Source organism: Lissotriton vulgaris, chromosome 10 (genome assembly GCF_964263255.1).
Source record: "Lissotriton vulgaris chromosome 10, aLisVul1.2, whole genome shotgun sequence".
Classification (NCBI taxonomy): domain Eukaryota; kingdom Metazoa; phylum Chordata; class Amphibia; order Caudata; family Salamandridae; genus Lissotriton; species Lissotriton vulgaris.
In genome coordinates, this window is record NC_141698.1 from 763,050,032 (window position 1) to 763,070,020 (window position 19,989).

General features: G+C 47.0%; 1 protein-coding gene across 1 annotated transcript in view; it reads left to right on the forward strand.

The window, feature by feature from the left end:
• Positions 1 to 19,989, forward strand: part of C10H10orf67 (chromosome 10 C10orf67 homolog) — a 2,378,031-nt gene that overhangs the window by 1,613,245 nt on the left and 744,797 nt on the right. Inside the window, exon 13 of the mRNA XM_086939822.1 lies at positions 7,502 to 7,567. Within this exon, the coding sequence (XP_086795948.1) occupies positions 7,502 to 7,567 (66 nt within the window). The remainder of the gene's footprint in view (positions 1 to 7,501; positions 7,568 to 19,989) is intronic.

Here is a 19,989-nt window from a genome sequence, read left to right on the forward strand (position 1 = left end):
CGGGACAGCCTAGTCTCTCAACCTGGTGTTCTCTTAAAGAACACGCCAGGCCCAGTGACCACAGCTGGGGCACCTCGGGACACCCCTGGGAGTCACAACGGGGGAACTCTGAATACAGAGATTCCTCCCGCCAGGTCAGGCAACCCCTGAACCTGGCCACCCAACCCAGGATCTTAACCCCATGGCTGGACCGGTGCCAGAGGAGAGTCCTCCCTCTGCACCCCCCTTCCAGGGTTCCGCACCCTCCTCCCTGGATAGGTACCCCTAGAAGTCACAACCGGAGGAACTCTGAATACAGAGATTCCTCCCACCAGGTCAGGCAACCCCTGAACCTGGCCACCCAACCCAGGATCTTAACCCCATGGCTGGACCGGTGCCAGAGGAGAGTCCTTCCTCCCTCTGCACCCCCTCCCAGAGTTCCGCACACCCTCCTACCCGGAGAGGTACCCCTGGGAGTCACACCGGTAGGGTCCTTAGTTACCGGTACCCCACCCTCCAGGTCAGGCAACCCCTGAACCTGAAACCCCAGTCCAGGTTCTACACTCTGTGACTGGTCCAAACCCCGAACCTCGGGTACGCTGCCACCATGGAAGTACCTGGCACACATGATTTCAAGGTCTTCAGCTCTGTCTCTGTTAGCTGAAGCCTGTGCACCAGCTTCCCTTCCTTCATTGCAAGGCTCACACTCTCCCTCTCATGCTCTATCATCTTAGACGACGCACACCCCCAGTTACTCTACTCCCTGCCCCAGAACATCCTCCTGGTAGCACATTGTCAGACACAACAATTTTGAGTAGGCCTGGGTCTTCTGGTGTGCTCGCCTCCCTGGGTGTGACCTGCCCCTCCTGTTCCCCATCCCCTCTCCCCTCTGGGTGGGCTCCTACCCGTGCCCCCAAAGTGGTACGGAGTTCCTTCTTCCCTCCGCCCAACAGGCACCCCCATCCCCTGACACAACACTCCAGTGCCAGGTGGGGACTCAGATAAATCTGGGAAAAGATACCAGGACGTGGGTGACAGGATTAGGTCTAACAGATCTTGATACACTCTACAGGCTAGACAATGGAGGGGTCGATTACTTTGGCTTACACACAATAATTGTGCAGCCCAATTGCTGTGCACCCTGTCCCAATGGAGGGTGCTGCATGGTCACAAGTCCTGGATCCCACCGCTCGACACCAATATGTTGGAACTGGGGTCACCAGTCCCCTAGGGTAGCATGGCACAAGCGGGTAGGCATTCGAAAGCTTATGTGTAAAGCAACCATGCAGCACACGCAACCACTGAGTCAGAAACCTGGGCACGCAATTAGTGACACCACTCCAGTGAGCTTATGTAAAAACTCAAGTTAACTTTATTAAGATAGAGCAGGATCAGGGTATTAGGAATTTGTTAGAGTAGTAGTAGAACAGCCTACTTTCCAAATGCATATGTTTCAAACCTCACATTAAATACTGGGTGCATAAATATAAAATATGCCATAAATATTAAAATATTAGATTATTAAATATTTGAAGAACGCAGGCCTGACCTCAGCCTTGCTCTGGGCCAGCACCTGAAAGTAGTACATTAAGGAATTATAAAAGGAAGCATGTAAATAAATAACAGTAGGCTTTCTAGTAAATTTAGCACTACGTGGAAGAAAACATTTCATTTATCCCACATTACCCATTTCATCATAAAATTAGCTTCATAGCTCTCTTTCCAGACACCTGTGTGTCAACACTTGGCGTTAAACTTCAGTTGCATAAATATTAGGTATTCCATAAATCTTAAATATTGGATAAATCCATATTTAGTAAAACTCAGGCCTGACCTATGCCTTGCTCCTGGTCAGCACCTGCATCAGAAACATTAAACGACATTCAGATAATATTGCATCCCATTCAGGATAAGTTTGGCAACAAGGGCATAAATATCTCCTTCAAAGCTCTCCATCAGTACCTTTCCATACTCCTGTCTGGAAAGAAATAACATTTCCTAGCTGGAGGAATAAATGGTGCCTTAAATAAGAGTAAAATATTTCCTCAATGGTAGAACATTTCATTTGTGTAGAATATCCTTTTCCTGGGCATAGAACGCTTTAGCCCAGCAACAGTACTCTTTTAGGACCTGCCTAAAGCAGGTTTGACCAGCAAATTCCCCTTTTCATTCCTCAGCACTAAGTGGGAGTCTATACATTTCATTTAAGGCTAAAACCTTCAGTTAGCAGAAGTGAAACATTCCATTACTCCGCATTAAACATCCCCTGTAGTAGCTGAAAGTACCTCGGGAACTCTGCACTAGGCAGGAACATCTAACACCTTCCTATGCAGGAGTAAACCACTTTAGGGAAAATCAGGCAACCTCTTATTAGGTAATTATAAACAGGTCATTACTCAATACTCAACATGCCATAAGGCTCTAATTGACAAAGCGCCAAGCAAAGGTGGAACATTCCCTTGCCAGTGAGTAAACATCTCATTTAGTCGGAGTACAACCTTTCATTGGGCAACTACACATCTCCTAATGCATGAATGAGCAGTGTAACACTCCTATAAATCAGGAAAATCTCATGAGGGCAAATGAAAAACATTTATCATCAATGCAGCACATTTAGATAATTATTTCACTGCAGGAGTAAAACGTTTCCTTAGCAGAGGTCCCTCGATGGCCTTCAGGGGCCCAGTTACCAATTTTCCCCAGGGAGGGGCGGACTCGGGTCTCATGCGACCTTCCGCCCTCCTCCCCGAGGGTTTACCTGCCTTCTTCGGCCCTTCCCGGGCCCTTGCGTTGATCACAGGCAAAAGGGGAGGGCTCCTACCCCACACTGGAGCCCTCCGGTCGTAACTCCGCTTGTTTCCGGCCCTCGCTCTGCCTCCGGGGGCCCGGGGTTCATTCAGGGACAACCTCGGGGGAGACCCAACATTTCGGAGGGGGCTCTTGCTCTTTACGAGCTCTGGCGCTGCAGTCTCCCACAGTCTCAGGCTGCAATGACGGGGGCGTGGCCGGTGACACGGCGGCGTTCCCCCGTCACGTGACACGGGATCTCCTCGGCCTCAGCGGCCTAGTGCGCCTGACTGAAACTCCGGCGGGGTTTCTTGCCTCAGGGCCTAACGCGGCCCTCACGGTCTCCGGCGGCCCTCTCCTCACATCGGGGGCTGCCGCAACGAGGCAGTCAACAGCAGGAAGGCCCTCCAGTCGAACCGGGCCCGCGGCGGTGAATGCCCAGTCAGCGCCTCAGCAGGGGCTACAGGTAGGCGCTTGGAGGGGACTTCGTAGCGCTTTAAGGGCAGCGCTTTACAGGCACTTTACAGCGCTCTGAGGGGGCAGGTTGCAGCACTCCTCCAGCGCTTCAGCAGGGGTCATCAAAGGAGCGATAAACAACGCTTGGGCAGATTGCTTCACAGCGCTTTACAGGCACTCCACAGCGCTCCGATGGGCCACAGCAGGCAATTACCACAGCGCTCATCAATTACTTCGTAGCGCTCAGTTGGAGGCCCAGCAGGGGTGGTACAGCGCATTCCTCCTCACAGCGCTTTACAAAGTCAATTACAGCCAGCAAGCGCTTCCCATGGGACACAGCAATTCTTCACCAGTCAAGCGCTTGGAAGGGCAATGTAGCGCTTAAGCAGTTCTAGGATAGCGCTTCATCAGTTACTTCACGACGCTCCCCACAGGCAGACATCCTAAGCTTAAGCGCTTTTCAGACAGCAGGGGGCTGCAGTTCAGGCAAATATAGCGCTTCAGGATTCTAGCGCTTCACAAGACAGCGCTTCGCCTAGGGCAACCACATAGGGCAGTCCAGCAATTGGGGCACTTCACAGCGCTTTACAGGGGGGGGCAACTTCCACAGCCCTGCAGGCAATTCACAGCGCTCCCACAGGACACAGCAGCAGTAGATTAGCGCAGGGACCCCAGGTGGCGTCAGGGGCACAGGGAGCAACACAGCGCCAATACCTGGGTGGTTCTTCAAATGTCCTGTGGTGATTCAGTCTCTCCTTGGCACTTTATGTTCCTTGCGCCTTTGTAAGTTTCTTGGTTACTGGTTCCTTGATTTCTTCTTGGCGCAGCTGTTTCTTGCGCCCTTGGTTTAGTTGCTTGGTTTCTTGTTCCTTGAAGGGGGTTAAGTTAGTGGCTGGTGTTAGATCTCCTCAGCCAATCCCCTCAAGTAGTCCCTGGGGGTTCCCTGCCGCGGGGCTAGGTCAGTGGGGGGGGGAACAGGATACCTCAACACTTGCAAAGCAGCACACTAGGCCCTGTCATTCCAGCATCATAAGACCCTGCCCTGACCCCCACTGCCCATCCTCCTGCGGAGGTACTTCCCCAGGTCTTCCCCTCAGCTTCTCTCCTTCTTCTCCTCAGGAAAGTTTCCTCCCTTTCCTTTTATAGTGCCAGTTGACAGTTGATAGTGTCAGTTGGTGTCAGTTGGTGTCACCTCACCTCTTCCAGAAGGTTCCAGAGGCTTCCGGAGGTTCCACCATTCTACCTGTGGACAGGCTGGCAGGCTAAGATGGATACATTGCCTGAGGGTTCCAGCCTGCCCCTGGCTACTAGAATGCGCCCTCTAAACCACGCTGCTGCAGCAGTGGTCTGTGGCGGCCATGTTAGGGGTAGGAAGTACCTGTACTTTAACACTAGTTTTACACTACACAGGCCCTTCTCCACTACACAAGACCTACACACTGTTGTTTCAATAGGGGCATTCTAAATTAACAGGGGATAAAAAGCGAAAAATTTCTGGGGAAAGGGCCAAGTCTCACAGCCTCCCTTTTTATTTTCCTCACCCTCCCGCTCTGCAACTCCGATAATTCCCCTTTGGCTTTTTCTTATCCTTATCCGACTCAACATCTCTCTGATTTCTCACTACCATGTCTTCTTCTTTGCCTCCTAGTGCCCACAATAGTCTCTACCCATATCACCCCTCTAACATCTACAATTTCTCCTCATAATAGCCTTTGTTTCACTGTCAGCCACCGTGAACACTGAGATGTTTTCTTTCAACTTGACTTGTTCCCAGGGGCGCAATTAGACCTGAACTTTGACGGGACTAAAATTCCCAACCAGGGCTGCACGGTGCAACAGTCTTTTTTGGCGCCCTCCCCCATTTCAACCTTTTCCATGAATTCCCTCACTACCACTCGCCAACGCACCTCATCTCTCTAAAGCCCCTTTCTGACAAACATTTTATTTTTTATAGGGCTTCCTGTAGTTTTCTCAAACTCAGTTCTGAAATCTGCATGGTACACTTTCTTTGTAGCAGGCACATTAACCTCTGCACTGTGTGGGTGACAGGAGTGCCCATGTGAGTGTACGGTGAGCGATGCAACAATGTTAGAATAGGGTGAGAGGAATGACTGCAGGGTGAGTGAGGTGACCATATGAATTTGGGTGCAGATGTAAGTGCAGAGTGGGATGAATGAATGTTTGGTTAGCGATGGGTTTGTTTGAGTAATATTGCAGTGAGCAGTGAGGGGGACTGATGTGTAAAGTGTCACATGAGTGCAGCAGTGGTGGCTCCTCCGCTAAGGTGGATGAACGTCACCCCACTTCTCAAAAGGAAAAATAAAATAATAATAACGTTTTGTTATTTTATTTTTTCAATTGAAGTCAGTGGCGGGTCAGGCATATCTGGCCATTGCAGGGGAGGAGTGGTGTGCACTCCCTAAGTGTGCATGAACTGTTTGGCTGGCCCTCTTGGATCTACCAAACAATTCATGCGTACTTAGCATGTTCCTACCAGGCTGCATTACACAGCCTGGTGAGGAACATGCACAGGCTCCCTGTGCCAGTCTAAGCTCCGATCCACGGTGCTCAGACCAATCACAATACTGCATTGCAGCATTGTGATTGGCTCAGGGGAGCCTGCGTGCCCCTTTGCTTCTTGCTGCCAGCCGGGACAGGAAGATGAAGAGGAGGGGAGGAGACGGCATCCGGGCCACTGTTAAAGATAAGTCGTTCTTTTTAAATTAGAGTCCTCTTCTCCCCTCCCCCGACTCACCACCCTTCCTTTTCATGAAATGCAATCTCACACTATGGCAGTAAAAGTGAAATATAAATGTAAGGAATAGGCAGAGGGTGGGGGGGGGGGGGGGGGGCAGGGGGTACTGGAACCAGAAAAAAGCGAAGCCTTTTTTATCCATTTTACAAAGGTATGTAAATTTGCAAATGGTCTTTAAAGACCAGTGAAAAACTCGGGCGTGCTTGAAATAAGACTCCAGACACTGCCCTGCCGAGCACACAGCAGCTCGAGCTGCAGCAGGCCGGGCTGACACACACAACAGGTGGGGGGAATGGGGGGGGGAGGGGCTGAAGCCCTTTCAGCCCTATGGGCTTTGCGTGCCTGCATGTTACATCCTTGCCCCCCACGCAAAACTGCCCTTTCAGTCTCAGGCATCGGCTCGAGTATTCGTGGATGCTCAAGAGACTCCGTTAGAAGAACATTAGCCATTGGCTCCAATGCATCTTTCTCTGGGGCTGACATGGAATAGGGAGTTGTTAGACTTCAGACCCACACATATTAGTGGTATGAAGACAGTATTAACAGGTAAATAAAAATAAACAAAGGGCATCCTAAAATAGTTCAGTTAAAAAAATCCAAACGGGAAATTCACATTAAAGCCATGTACTTTCAATTATACCTCACATCGCTGGAGAGTATCCACGTAACAGAAGATATTTAGCTCATAAAACATTCCTACTATGTAATGTTATTTATTTTTGAAAAGCACACTTTAGAGCTAAGTTTCATGGTGCCATTGAAGACACAACACAGCTCCCTTTCTAAACGAGTATACGGATCTAAATGCCCTTATGATAAAGTGCAATGACTAAAGCAGCGACGTTAATGTTTTTTTTGCAAAATTCTGCTATATGTAACACTATAACTGTGCAGTAAGTAGTTTGACTTCCTTTAGCTTATGTCTTGGGTGGGTAAAATGTTTGGTTCCTTAACTCCAGCACTCTCTGCTGTTATTCATATCTTGAACACAATCATTTATCAATCATGCTAAGAGAGTTTTGTGGTGAACAACATTTGGATTTGTTTTCAACTGTATCTGAGATCATCAGTGATTGCTATGAGATTAAAACCACCTAGTGATTGTTGCTCTTAAACTGTTTGACTGGGCAGCATTTAATCCAAGCAGTGTTTGAAATACAAAGGGCTCGAGAAATAAAGAGCCTGTCACTGCGATCCTATTCATATATTTTGTACCATAAAAGACTTCTTTGCAGCACAACAGATCAAAGTATCCAGACTGCTTTGGTTAAAAACCTTTCAAATGCATAATTTTTGGTGAGATGCCCGGGGATGTTTTGAAGAAACCCACAAGTGTTTGCATAAATATTTTAAAAAAACGTTGTTGTTTTCTGGCAATAATGGTTTTTCGATGTTTCTTTCAAAGCAAATGACTTAATCTCCTTCCAATCCGCCCTCTTCACAACAAACACACCATTTAAATAAATGATTATATTATGTATGTGAATGTTCTATTAACGAGCTCTGTTGTGATTTTCTAAACAGGTGCAGAATAAGAAAGTAGAAACAAAAATAGGATTGGCCAAAAAGTTAAAAGACACTGAAAAAGAGGTATGTAAAAATATCAGTATCACGTGAACGCGATATTTGCTGCGATTTTAATTCTCAATGTTATGTAAAATAGTAACTCTCAGATTTGTTTACATAACATTTTTCCATAGAACAGAATATTGTAAAACTTGTTTTATTTGGTATACTACTGCTCCCACTATGAAACTGTGTAACAAATCGCACGTGACAGGGCGATCCAGCAACACAAAGGGAACCGGCACTTACATAAAAAAAATAACTGTGTTCTATGTGCGAAAAGGAAGTCAAATGTTAGGCTTTCTCTTAAGGGCGTACAGCATTAATTAACAAATTTGATTCTGAAAAGGCCCATAGTGTTCTTTAAAATATACTGGATATATTTCATATTTCTGTTAGGTTAGGGTGACATTTAAATTATGCTGTCGTATTTTGCTTAATTTCAGGAATTTTGTGTTATGCTTGTTAACCATAATCATTGAAATTACGTCCTTTGCAGTTGCAGATAATTAATACGAACTGACGGAAGCAGAACACAAGCACCTTTTCACTGTGTTTTTTGTCCTATTTTTCCCACTAAACGCATCCTTGCATTATAAACCGGTGTAAGAGACAAGCAGGTTTGCATTTCACATAATTTGCCCAAAATTGTGCATAATTATGCAAAAGCAAATTACGCTTATTTTGCATATCCCTGCTTTATATGCGTCAAAACGTAATCATTTCTGCAGAGCAAAATATATTTTGGGGATAATCACAACACAAATAGTGAAAAGTGTGAATGTGAACCTATCCTAGGGAGCCAATATCTCACTGGTTCTAGATTTTACAGCATCTGTAAATGAGGCTAGACAATAGTTATCTGAATTCCAAATTTCCTGAAAGAAGAAAGGATCAAGAAGGCAATGCTCTATCCTGCCAAGCATAACGACATTAATGATGGTCACACTCACTTTTTACCCAAACATGAAGCTGTGCAACAGTTCTGCGAGAAAACGTAACCACAGAATCCAGTTTAGAATTAGAAGTGGTCACAATCCATCAAATTTTCTTATCAGAAATTGCACAAAATGATCCAAAATTATGTGTTATCACTCAATATTTGATACTGGTGCCTGGTGTACAAAAATGAAGCAAACACGCATTTCTGACTAAAAATGTAGCCTAAAGGCACGTGATGCATGATGCACACAAACAGACATTGTAATTAAGGTGTGGCACTCCTGCCTTCAAAGCACACTTCTTCTGCAGTGTTTCACAATATTTCCCTGTGTATCTCAGTCCACGTTGAATATTTTTGTGCCCATCTCTCCCAATATCCCAAATTTACTTAAACATTTGTGTACTTTCCCTGCTGTTTTCTTTTTCATTTTTTTCCCCTGGCTTGTGTTGGAAAGTGGACTATTAATTAATATTATTATTATAAGTAGGGTAGCTGGCAACAAGCAGGCAGGTGTAACTTAGGAAACAGGTGGGTAAAACATTTAAAAACACCAATGCCATTTAATAAATGAGAAACAACACGCAATAGAAATCCAACATCAATTTATAAAAATAGATTATATTTGTATGACAAAATAGACACCAAAACGTAAAAAAAAAATATAGGGAACCAGTGATATGAATTTTTAAAAATTAAACACTTTCTAGTGCTTAAAAACATTTATGGTCAAATTGGGACAACTGGTCGTGTTTGACCAAGACAAAGACAAATTTTGAGGCCGTCCGCGATGAAGCCCTGGTTGGATACACTAAGCGGGAGGTCTCAGTCAAAATATTACCTTTGCAATTAGTGGTTTTTCTGGAGCTTTTTCTCTTGACGGTGAGTGAGGCTCCTTTTTAGGCCAGATTTGCGTCCCCATAGGTGGCTTGGTTTTCTATGAGGCCCCGGTCAAATCCTGGAAGTCTGTCTCTCCGGAGCTTTAAGCGAGATGAACCTGAAATCCAGGCTGGTTCGCTGTTGGTCCGCTTTACTCTAGATGTCGAATTTGTCACCTTATGGAGATTTTTACCAAAAAGTTCCCAAATTTCACTAAACTTCTAGATCTGCTTCCAGAAGGTCTCATTTAGGTTTCAAAGTGTCCACAACACCAATCCAGGGGTCTAGAATCTCCGAGATGGTCCTTGGGATGTTGGGACTACAATTCCCATAATGCACCTGGCTAAATTCTTAAAAGTCCACTGTACACATGCCAGGATGTGGCTCAGTTAAACAGTAGTTTGCAGGGAGTCCATCCCTTAATCCTTCTTAAAGGAGAGCCTTTGCTAGCCTAAAGTGTCATTCTCCCTTTGAAGACCAGTTTGACCCCTCCATGCACCTTCCTACCTGTAGCTTCTGCAGCTGCAGTTCTCCTCTCACAGGAAATTAATTGTCTCTCAAGCAAGATACTTCACGTCTCATTAAGACCGCCTAGCTCACCCTGGCAGAGGCTAGCCAATCAGAAGAGAGTAGCTGGAAGACTGGGTTTTGGCTTACAGAAAGTTTAATACCTTCTTTTCTGTGATAGCTATTATAAATCTAACAGTGGAAAGTTATTGGATTTATCATAACTAACATCTGGATACCTTGAATTATATTTTTTATCTCACTCTTGTCAATATTTATACTTGAATAAAATATTCCAATGTTAACCTATGGCGGGGGGCGCTAGGTGACGCGCACCCAAGATGGCCGCACACCTGTGAGGCTCCAGCCCAGCTGAGCCAGTAAACATTCATAATGCTCATCCTAAATCGATTTTCTGTGCTTTAACCTACACCGCATGAAACCTACTTCTCTGCTGCTTCCAGCGATACCACATTCGTGAGTCTGGCCTGATGGGCGGCAGAGGAAGAGCCTGCTGAAACCGAGAGCGGTAGGCGCTGGGCTGCTTCAGGTGCAGTGGACTGCCCAGTCAGGAAAAGCCAAGGCTGTGAGGGCCCCCTAGCGGGAGTCGTGGACAACTAGTGGCAGAGGCGCGCTGTCTTTCCGGTGTTTTGGCAGTGCGTAGCGGATACCAATAACTTAAACTGTGGGCATTTCAACACCGCGACGACCTGTACCTTGCCCCATCGACCCACGGCAGTAAAGTAGCCATGACGCGGGGGGTGCCGAGACCTGCCAGAATTGTCTAGCGCTGCCGCCCGACTGCAAGCTACGCTTGGGGGCCGCGTAAGATCACCACCTCGCATTCCCTGAGCTCTGGAGCGCTGCCTGACTCATCCCCCGCTGTGAGCGCTCTGCAGACTGAACCGCGAGTAATTGCACGGAAGTGTACAGTGCTGCTGATTACCCAACATGTTGCCAGTGAGAACTGATGCTCACATCCCACCAGTTCCAACAATTCTACTCAGAAGGGACCTAATTGCTCACTCCCTGCCCTGGATATCCTTAAAGCTTTACTTGCACTGTCAGGGGTGGCCATTTTGGGTGTGCTGAGACTAGCTTCACAGTGGCGAGGGACATTGCTGATCGGTACCGTTGAAAGGCGCTGGCACACGTGTATAGGTGGATCCGGAGCTACAGTTTTGCGCATGATATGATTGGCGCCTTCTCCGGCCATTGTTGTTAGCCCCTCCTCGTGCCACCCTTGGTTATTATAACCCTAATTGTGGAGACATTGGTTTGGATTTTAGACATTACCTGCACGCTACATAGGGGTTGAAGAACATCCAACTTTGACGGGCCTAGACTGTGCTGTGTCATGAACTGTGTGGATTCTTATTTGTTGCCATTGCTACAGCGCCTGGTGCTCCTACTGCCAGACGCTCCAGCCATTCACAGGTACTACTTGCTCTGTCTCTCCAGTGATCTGTAGCACTGCTATTCCGAGTTATATCTGCTCTTGTCAGGCGCTGCTGGACATCGCTTTGAGCTCCTTCATTCTGCTCTCCAGCTGGCGCCAAGGGGTATACTGATGCCAAGCAGGCCAAACTCCTGTTCGTGGCGCACAAGATTCCCAAGTCGCGCTTTGAGGAGCACGAGGAATTGGATGCCACGGATATGCCTGAAGAGGACTGGAAGGCGATTCTGCTTGGCATGAAACAGAGTATTACGTCCATAGACGCTAAAATAGATACAATGAATGTACGGATGGACTCAGTGGTAACCAGGCTGGGACAACATGAGCACCGCCTGAAAGAAGTCGAGACTAGAGTGTCTGATCTATAGGTTGGAGCTACAATGAGTAAAAGCCAGATGTCCCTGATTGACAAATTACTTAAAGTAATTGCTGAGAAGAACGAGGATTTGGAGGCCCGCACTCAAAGAAATAATGCTCGAATCCTTGGTCTGGCGGAATCTACAAACACAGGAAGCATGGAGGACTTCATTGAGAAACTGGTTGTGGAATTATTTGGCAGAGAATCCTTTTCGGTGCACCTCACAGTGGACAGAGCTCATAGATCACTGGCAGCCCACCTGCCCCGGGGGCACCACTGCAGCCTGTGATAGCTCGCTTTTCAAATTACCGGGACAGGGACACGGTCCTGCGCCTTGCCCGAGAAAAGAAGCAGCTGCATTACGAGAACACGACACTGGCCTTCTTCCCAGACTTTACGCAATCAGTGCAGGATGTAAGGTGGAAATTTGCTGCTGTTAAGAAAAAATTACAGTCGCAACAAATCCCCTGTGCCATGTTATATCCGGCGAAGCTGAAGATAACCCATCACAGATCGCATCACTTCTTCCTGAAACCACAGCAGGCTGAGGACTACCTTCGACACCATCGCTGTTCGGCTACCACTGAGTCAGAAGTACGAGATCGCTCCAGGTCCCCGTCGCCCAGGTCGGACCCCAGCTGAACTACATAATTGACATCGTTATCTGCTGGAACTCTTATTGACACTTCATTCATGAAGAACTGAACTACTCTGGTGATGTATAAGTATACTTACTGCTTGGTATAATGCCTGGCTCAGCTACTTGCCTCCGTCCCACTGCAGCTGCCCACCTACTGGTGGTTTAGTGGGTGGGTGAGAGTATGGAGGGAAGAGGGCGGGTTGTGAGCCCCCAGCGTATTCTGGAGAGGCCGAACCCCAGAAGTTACGTAAACAAGGGGTACAAGTAGTTATATTATGTTATTCTTTCTGGAGGACGGGGGTCCTGTACCCAACAAGTTGGGGGAGCCGGTATGACTGCCTCACAGCTTGTCCACTCTAATGGGGTCATTATTGTGTGGGTATATACTGAATGTCACACATGGTACAATGACTGACGATACACAACACATCAATAGTATTACAGTAGTGTCATGGAACATACGAGGTCTACAACCCTAGGAAAAAATGACAGATTCTGGGTTATCTTGATAGACATCATGTTACAGTGGCTGTGCTACAGGAGACACACTTGAGTCCCAGCATCACTCCCCAGTTCGCCTCAAGGTGGGCCTCGCACCGCAGTTTTGCATCATACTGTACGTACTCCCGAGGAGTGGCTACATTGGTCAAGAGGGGGGGTGGCATTCGTACCAGGTGGGTCGGAAACTGATGCAGAAGGCAGATTCTGTTTGTTCTGGGGTAGATATCACTCTCGCGATGCGACCTTTGCCAATTATTATGGACATAATACTGACGATTCACAGGCCCTCCTTCGCTTATGGAGCAGAATTCAGGAGATAGGCACTACCTACATCATCTGGGGCTGGGACTTTAATACAGTAATGCACCCCCACATTGATGGATCCCGAGCTTCCCCGGCACATTATACGACTACCCAGAGAGTGCTAAGAGACATTATTGATGAGAACTAATTACTTGACTCCTGGAGATATAAACACCCCATGCACCGGGAGGGCACTCACTTCTCGGCATTCCACTCATCTTGGGCCAGACTAGACTACCTATTTGTGTCCACGGGTATGGCACACTGGCTAGGGCAGGTGACTCACTTGGCTTGTACCCACTCTGATCATTCTCCAGTCGTCGCTGAGATACATGCACCCCTCCAACACTCTCCATACAATAGCTGGCGCCTCAACCCACTTCACCTTCAAGGCACTGCATACAGAACTGAGCTGGAGCAAGACAACCAAGACTTTTTTGTTCGCAATTTAGACTCTGTTCCTAGCATTGCAACTGTTTGGGAGGCATTCAAGGTTACGATCCGGGGCTTATGCATATCTAAGGGTGGGGGCATACTCCAATCGCTGTGCAATAGCTTATCCACATTGGAAAGAGAACTCAAACAATTGGACAATGGGCTGGGCTCAGATCCCGATGGGAATGACTCCAGGGCCACCATACACAGCAAACTTACGGAATATAAAGATCTTGCTGATAGGGAGTGCAAGTTTTAGAGGAAACGCCATATAGCACTGGTTTATGGAGAGGGGGACTGCCCAGGGAAAGCTCTGGCAGCCGCGATCAGACCACCTAGATTTTCCAGTTATGTGACAGAGCTTCAGGATGCGCAGGCAATATGCATATTAACCTCCCGGATCAATTGTGCATGCTTATGGACTACTATAACAACTTATACTCCTCCTCCCAAAGAGGCACCCCTTTCGATTTGCCAGGCTACTTCGAGGATACAGCCCTTGCCTGGTTAAGGGAGACTCAAGAGAAATTTCTCAATCTAGATTTAGAACTGGATGAAATTAGAAGCTACCATGCAGATGAAGTCCGGATGGGCCCCGGGGTCCGACGGGCTGCCAATAGAATTTTATAAAACCTACGCTTCAATACTGGCCCTAATCCTGAATGAGGTGTACTACGCAGCGTTGGAGGAAGGTAGTCTGCCTATTATGATACGAGAGGCACTTATAACCTCCCTGTTGAAACCGGGAAAATCCTCACACTATTGTGACTCATATCGGCCCCTTTCGTTCTTAAACTGAGACACTAAAATATTAGCCAAGGTCCTGGCGACCCAGCTCAATCTATTGATGCAGCGCCCGGTGTTACCTGACCTGGCTGGTTTTATTCTGAATCGAGCCACGTCGCATAATCTCTGAACCCTGGCCGCTGTATTACAAGATATTGACCCTTAAAGCTCCAGAAAAGGGGGTGATTCAGAAAAGGGGGTGGTGATGAACAGAGTGTCTGAATTAAGCAGACCACTCTTACCCAGTCCAAAGATCAGGGCTTGATCCAACACCGTTTTTTAGCTCACTGCACCATCCCAGCTCAGAACCTGGCTACATGCAAATTAGTCTGTTCCTGTCCCAGTGCATGATGGGAACAGGGCTAACCAAACTACCAAGCCAATTCTTATACTGGGAAGGAAACAAGCTACCGGGGACCGGTTTCTGGCATTTCAGCCGTCTTCGGCCCGGCTTGCTTGAATCCTGATGGTGCAATGAGCAAGGGACTCACATCTGAGTATACCCTTCCACGCTTATGGTGGTAAAAATGATTCAGAAAAGGGGGTGGTGATGAACAGAGTGTCTGAATTAAGCAGACCACTCTTACCCAGTCCAAAGATCAGGGCTTGATCCATCACCGTTTTTTAGCTCACTGCACCATCCCAGCTCAGAACCTGGCTACATGCAAATTAGTCTGTTCCTGTCCCAGTGCATGATGGGAACAGGGCAACCCAAACTACCAAGCCAATTCTTATACTGGGAAGGAAACAAGCTACCGGGGACCGGTTTCTGGCATTTCAGCCGTCTTCGGCCCGGCTTGCTTGAATCCTGATGGTGCAATGAGCAAGGGACTCACATCTGAGTATACCCTTCCACGCTTATGGTGGACAAAATGATTCAGAAAAGGGGGTGGTGATGAACAGAGTGTCTGAATTAAGCAGACCACTCTTACCCAGTCCAAAGATCAGGGCTTGATCCATCACCGTTTTTTAGCTCACTGCACCATCCCAGCTCAGAACCTGGCTACATGCAAATTAGTCTGTTCCTGTCCCAGTGCATGATAGGAACAGGGCAAACCAAACTACCAAGCCAATTCTTATACTGGGAAGGAAACAAGCTACCGGGGACCGGTTTCTGGCATTTCAGCCGTCTTCGGCCCGGCTTGCTTGAATCCTGATGGTGCAATGAGCAAGGGACTCACATCTGAGTATACCCTTCCACGCTTATGGTGGACAAAATGATTCAGAAAAGGGGGTGGTGATGAACAGAGTGTCTGAATTAAGCAGACCACTCTTACCCAGTCCAAAGATGCTCGGCGGTTGCTGGATTCCTTGACTCTAAAAAAGCGTTTGACTCCCTGGAGTGGGACTACCTACTGGGCACACTGGGGTTATATGGGGATGCCTTCTACAATGGATCCAATTGTTATATAATCGCCCGGTGGCCTCAGTGCTTCTGAACGTGACCAAATCCTGTCCTTTCACTGTATCCAGAGGCACACGGCAAGGTTGCCCGCTGTCCCCCATCCTATTTGCCCTGGCCATCGAGCCCTTAGCCGCTACGCTTCGGTAATACCATAACGATAAAGCGTTAATCTACCCAACTAGACAGCTACTCATGTCCCATAATGCAGATGATACGACACTTTATGTTCAAAAACCCCATGATAATCTCAACCCCATACTTTGTGAGATAACCAAATTCGTGGCCATTTACGAGGTGCAAATCAACTGGTCTAAATCTGCGGTCTTTCCCCTTACAGAAAACACTCCACCGTACCAACTGGACTATCCCCTGGTTTGGGAGGCGAACGAGGTAAAATACCTAGGTATACGTGTCACTAGAGACAGGGATGCGTTCATGCGGCTAAATTATGGCACAACCATAGACAAAATTACAGACACCATCACTAAGTGGATATGAGAATCTCCTTAATTTAGATGGTTTTATTACCCACACTTTTGTGCCTTTTTATTAACATACCTTATCGTTCCAGGACTTTTTTCCTTAAAACACTCAATTCTCAACTTACGAGGCTTATGTGGGGTGGGAAACAGGCGCGCCTGAACCTGACCACTTTGATGCTGCCATACCACCAGGGGGATATGATGTCCCTAATTTCAAGCTATATTACTACTGTGCACAGGCCCACTTCGCTATGTATTGGTTTCACCCACCACCTTTATACCCCATTTAGCTGTGGAGGATGTTGTTATGGCCCCAACACCCACAACGTGCTATCTCTTCACGGCGGTGAGGAACACGAATCAGACCTGTCCACCGTGGACTGTACAATACTGGCATGGCAGCGCATAGCTCATAAGCTGGAGATTCCCATGTTGTACTCTCCTAAGGTGTCCCTATCGTGAAACCCATTATTGCAAGTCACTTATGAGGGGCTGTGTCGGAAGATGCTGGAGAAGCTTAAGTATAGCACCTGGGGAGATCTCTATTTGGGAGGGCAGATCCGCTCCAAGGAACAATTTTTTGAGACCTGCTGCCCGACGACAATGGACGCATTTATGTATACCCATCTCCAACAGAGTGTGAAGGCTCTAACTCCTGCCTTTCTGGAGGAGCCTGATACATTAGCCCCACTGCATGCCATGCTACAAGCAGATAGCCCCCGGCACGTTATATCTCTCCTTTATCAGCACACACAAAATTTGCCGGTCTCCTACCCAGTGCACGCCAGGCAGGAATGGGATACTGATCTACATGTTACGCTGAAGGATGAACAGTGGGAACTTAGCTGTGCGCAAACAGAGGCAGTGAACGGAAACAGCAGATTACACCTCATTCATAAAAAAATTTGCACCGCCTATACCATACTCCGGCCAGGCTCCATAGGTTTCGCCTCAGGGACAGTGATGCATGTACACGATGCGGTCGGGAGGAAGCAGGGTTTTACACCTGGCGTGGGACTACTCCCAGGTGATGGCCTACTGGGCACAGACGTTTCAGTGACTTATCGACCATGATAGGTATCCAGATGACACTATACCCTCTCATGGCCCTTCTAGGTTTGACCCAGAAAATCCAAACAGTGAACAAAAAGTTCCTAGCAATGGGATTGCTGCTGGCGAAACAACAGGTGGCGTGTAGGTGGGGGAGTGGTCGTGCTCCTAAATGTAAGGACTGGATTCACACTATGTCTACATGTCAAGACTTCATGCACCACTACGCAGACATGCTTCCCACCAAATCATGCCTGAAAGACATCTGGGGCCCACTCTCCTCATATCTTCTCACGGAGGAAGCAGATCGGGGGGAGGAGGACGAAGCACCCGGAACTGGGACCTGCCCCCACACCTCACAGGAAGTATCCACATGAGACATGAGCTCTCAGAATGGGGCGTTCTGGCATTCTGGCAACGACAAGGTCCTAACTATTGTATTTAATGCTGTTGGGGATGAGGGTGGTGTGATGCTGTGCTATCTTTACTATTGATGTTCTGTCTCAAAATAATGTTGTGACCTTGTGCAAAGCCTTAATGTATTGCTACCTCTCCATAAGCGCTAATAGACTATACTACCAAGGACTGGACAGCTTTGCAATAATTCTTGACCTGTTTGTCGGTCGGTTGGGGAAGGGGTAAGTTTAGTTTGTGTACATAATTGCGTGTACAATTGCACTGTATGTATCAAATACGCTTGTGCTTGGATTCAGACCATTTTTTTCACATTGCTGTACTGTGCAAAAAGTCAATAAAGGTTTTTGAACTTAAAAAAAAATATCAAAAAATGTTAACCTATGGCGCTCACTAACAACAATGTGAAAAAACGAAATTGGCAGTTTTTCCCTCACCAGGGCTCATAAAACATACTTTATAATGTCCCTGCTTATAGTTACATGGCACACTACCCCTGGGGCACCTAGGAGAGATGTTATGGGAAAGTATATGTAACAATAACATAGATTACTACTTTGAAAGTACCTTTAATTCTAAAGTCGAATTTGTATATAATTTACTTTTAAAGACAAAAGCAGGGCTGCCTTTAAAATGACAGCAGGCAACAAAGCAGTACACACTTCAGTGCAGGAAGTCTACAGGGCTTCTAAACTTCCCTGCCCTATTACATACTAGAGACTTATAGGTAGTTTGAATCCCCCTTGCCTTATTGTATACTAGGGACTTACAGGGGTCTGTTATTGCCAATGGTAATTACACCTAACCACCATATGCCTTCAAAGCAGAGCACTGGACCCGGATCTGGCAAGCAGAGCCCTGGGCACAATCAGAGTCAGTTACTACCAGTACCAGTACCAATCTAAAAATGGGGGTGATCAGTGCCAAAAGGATAACTTTCTCACAGCTTGGTTTTATTTGTGTTACTCTCCTGCCCTAGTCAGTGCAGAGGCATGGGGTAGCACTAGCTCTCAAAGGCGCCGTCTTTTTTCAGAGGATGTCACAGCGCTTGCCTTTTTTGTACTACTCAATGGTGGGGTTAGTTAGTGTTCCTCTGAACCTGTGCTTATTATGGTACAAAACGAATATAGATAAATTAAATCACACATACGGAAAGGAAATGCTGTTCCCTCTCTAGTATGTGTTAACTTACAAAAGTTTACATCATTTCATAAGCAATATTGCTCAAACCGGGTGCTCCCTGCTCAATGATAGGTAAAAGTTCTCAAACGTGTTCGGGAGAAGTGCAAGATGATCATGAAAAAAGTACAATAAAGGATAATAAATCACAGCAGATAGGGCTGACTGCACAATGTATAAATGTATTTCCGTTGGACAGGAACATGAATCAGTAGAGACATTTTTTGGATATTGTCAAATTTTCCTCCAGCTTTTTTGCATCTGTCTCGAAGCCTTCTCAGAAGCTCTGGAGGTGCAGGTCTATAGGTCCGAGGGGAGTCATCCCTAAGGGGATAAAGACAAGACAAGCCCTAAAACATATGCCGGTTGAATTAGGCCTGGTTGACTCCTGAAGGCACCTAAAGGCAGGTAAAAGAGCATATTCCATCCACAGTAAGAAATACCGACATTTTTCCTGACTGGATTATCAATTTGTAGATAGGGGGTTGGCATGAAACCTCAAAGAAATATGTATACTCCCAGGGCATATTTCCGATCATAAAATGGTGAGTATTATACTGAAGGGACTTAAGAAACCGAATAATCCAAGATGGACACTTAAAAGGTCCGTATTGTCAGATTTAGATGTCTGCTCGCTTAAAAGCAGACCCGGACTGGTCATTCCGGGCACAGGGCAATCCCCCAGTAGGTTGGATGGGGTGGGGGCCGATTTTGTAACAGGGGGCATCGGTTCTGTTGTTGGGGTCGATTTGGACTGACCGTGACTCGTTAGTCACGGCCGGTCCAAATCGGCCCCAACAACAGAACACAGTGCTTACGCCTGTCTGACTGAGGCCTCGTGTGAGCAGGACAAGGATTCTCTGCTACGGTGCTCCGATACGAGTACAGGAAGGCTACTAGGCTATTATGATCAGACGCCCCCCCTACTCATTATAATTTATTAACCACCGTGGATGTGGTCTTTTTAAATCATACTGCTTGCGTTTTGTAAGGCTATACGCAATGGACATTAAAGCAGGTCCCTACCAGGCGCTGTAGTCAAGTCCTTAACTTTTCAGGCACAAGCACACACTGATTTCTGAATAGTGAGTGTAAATGCTTTAAGTTATCC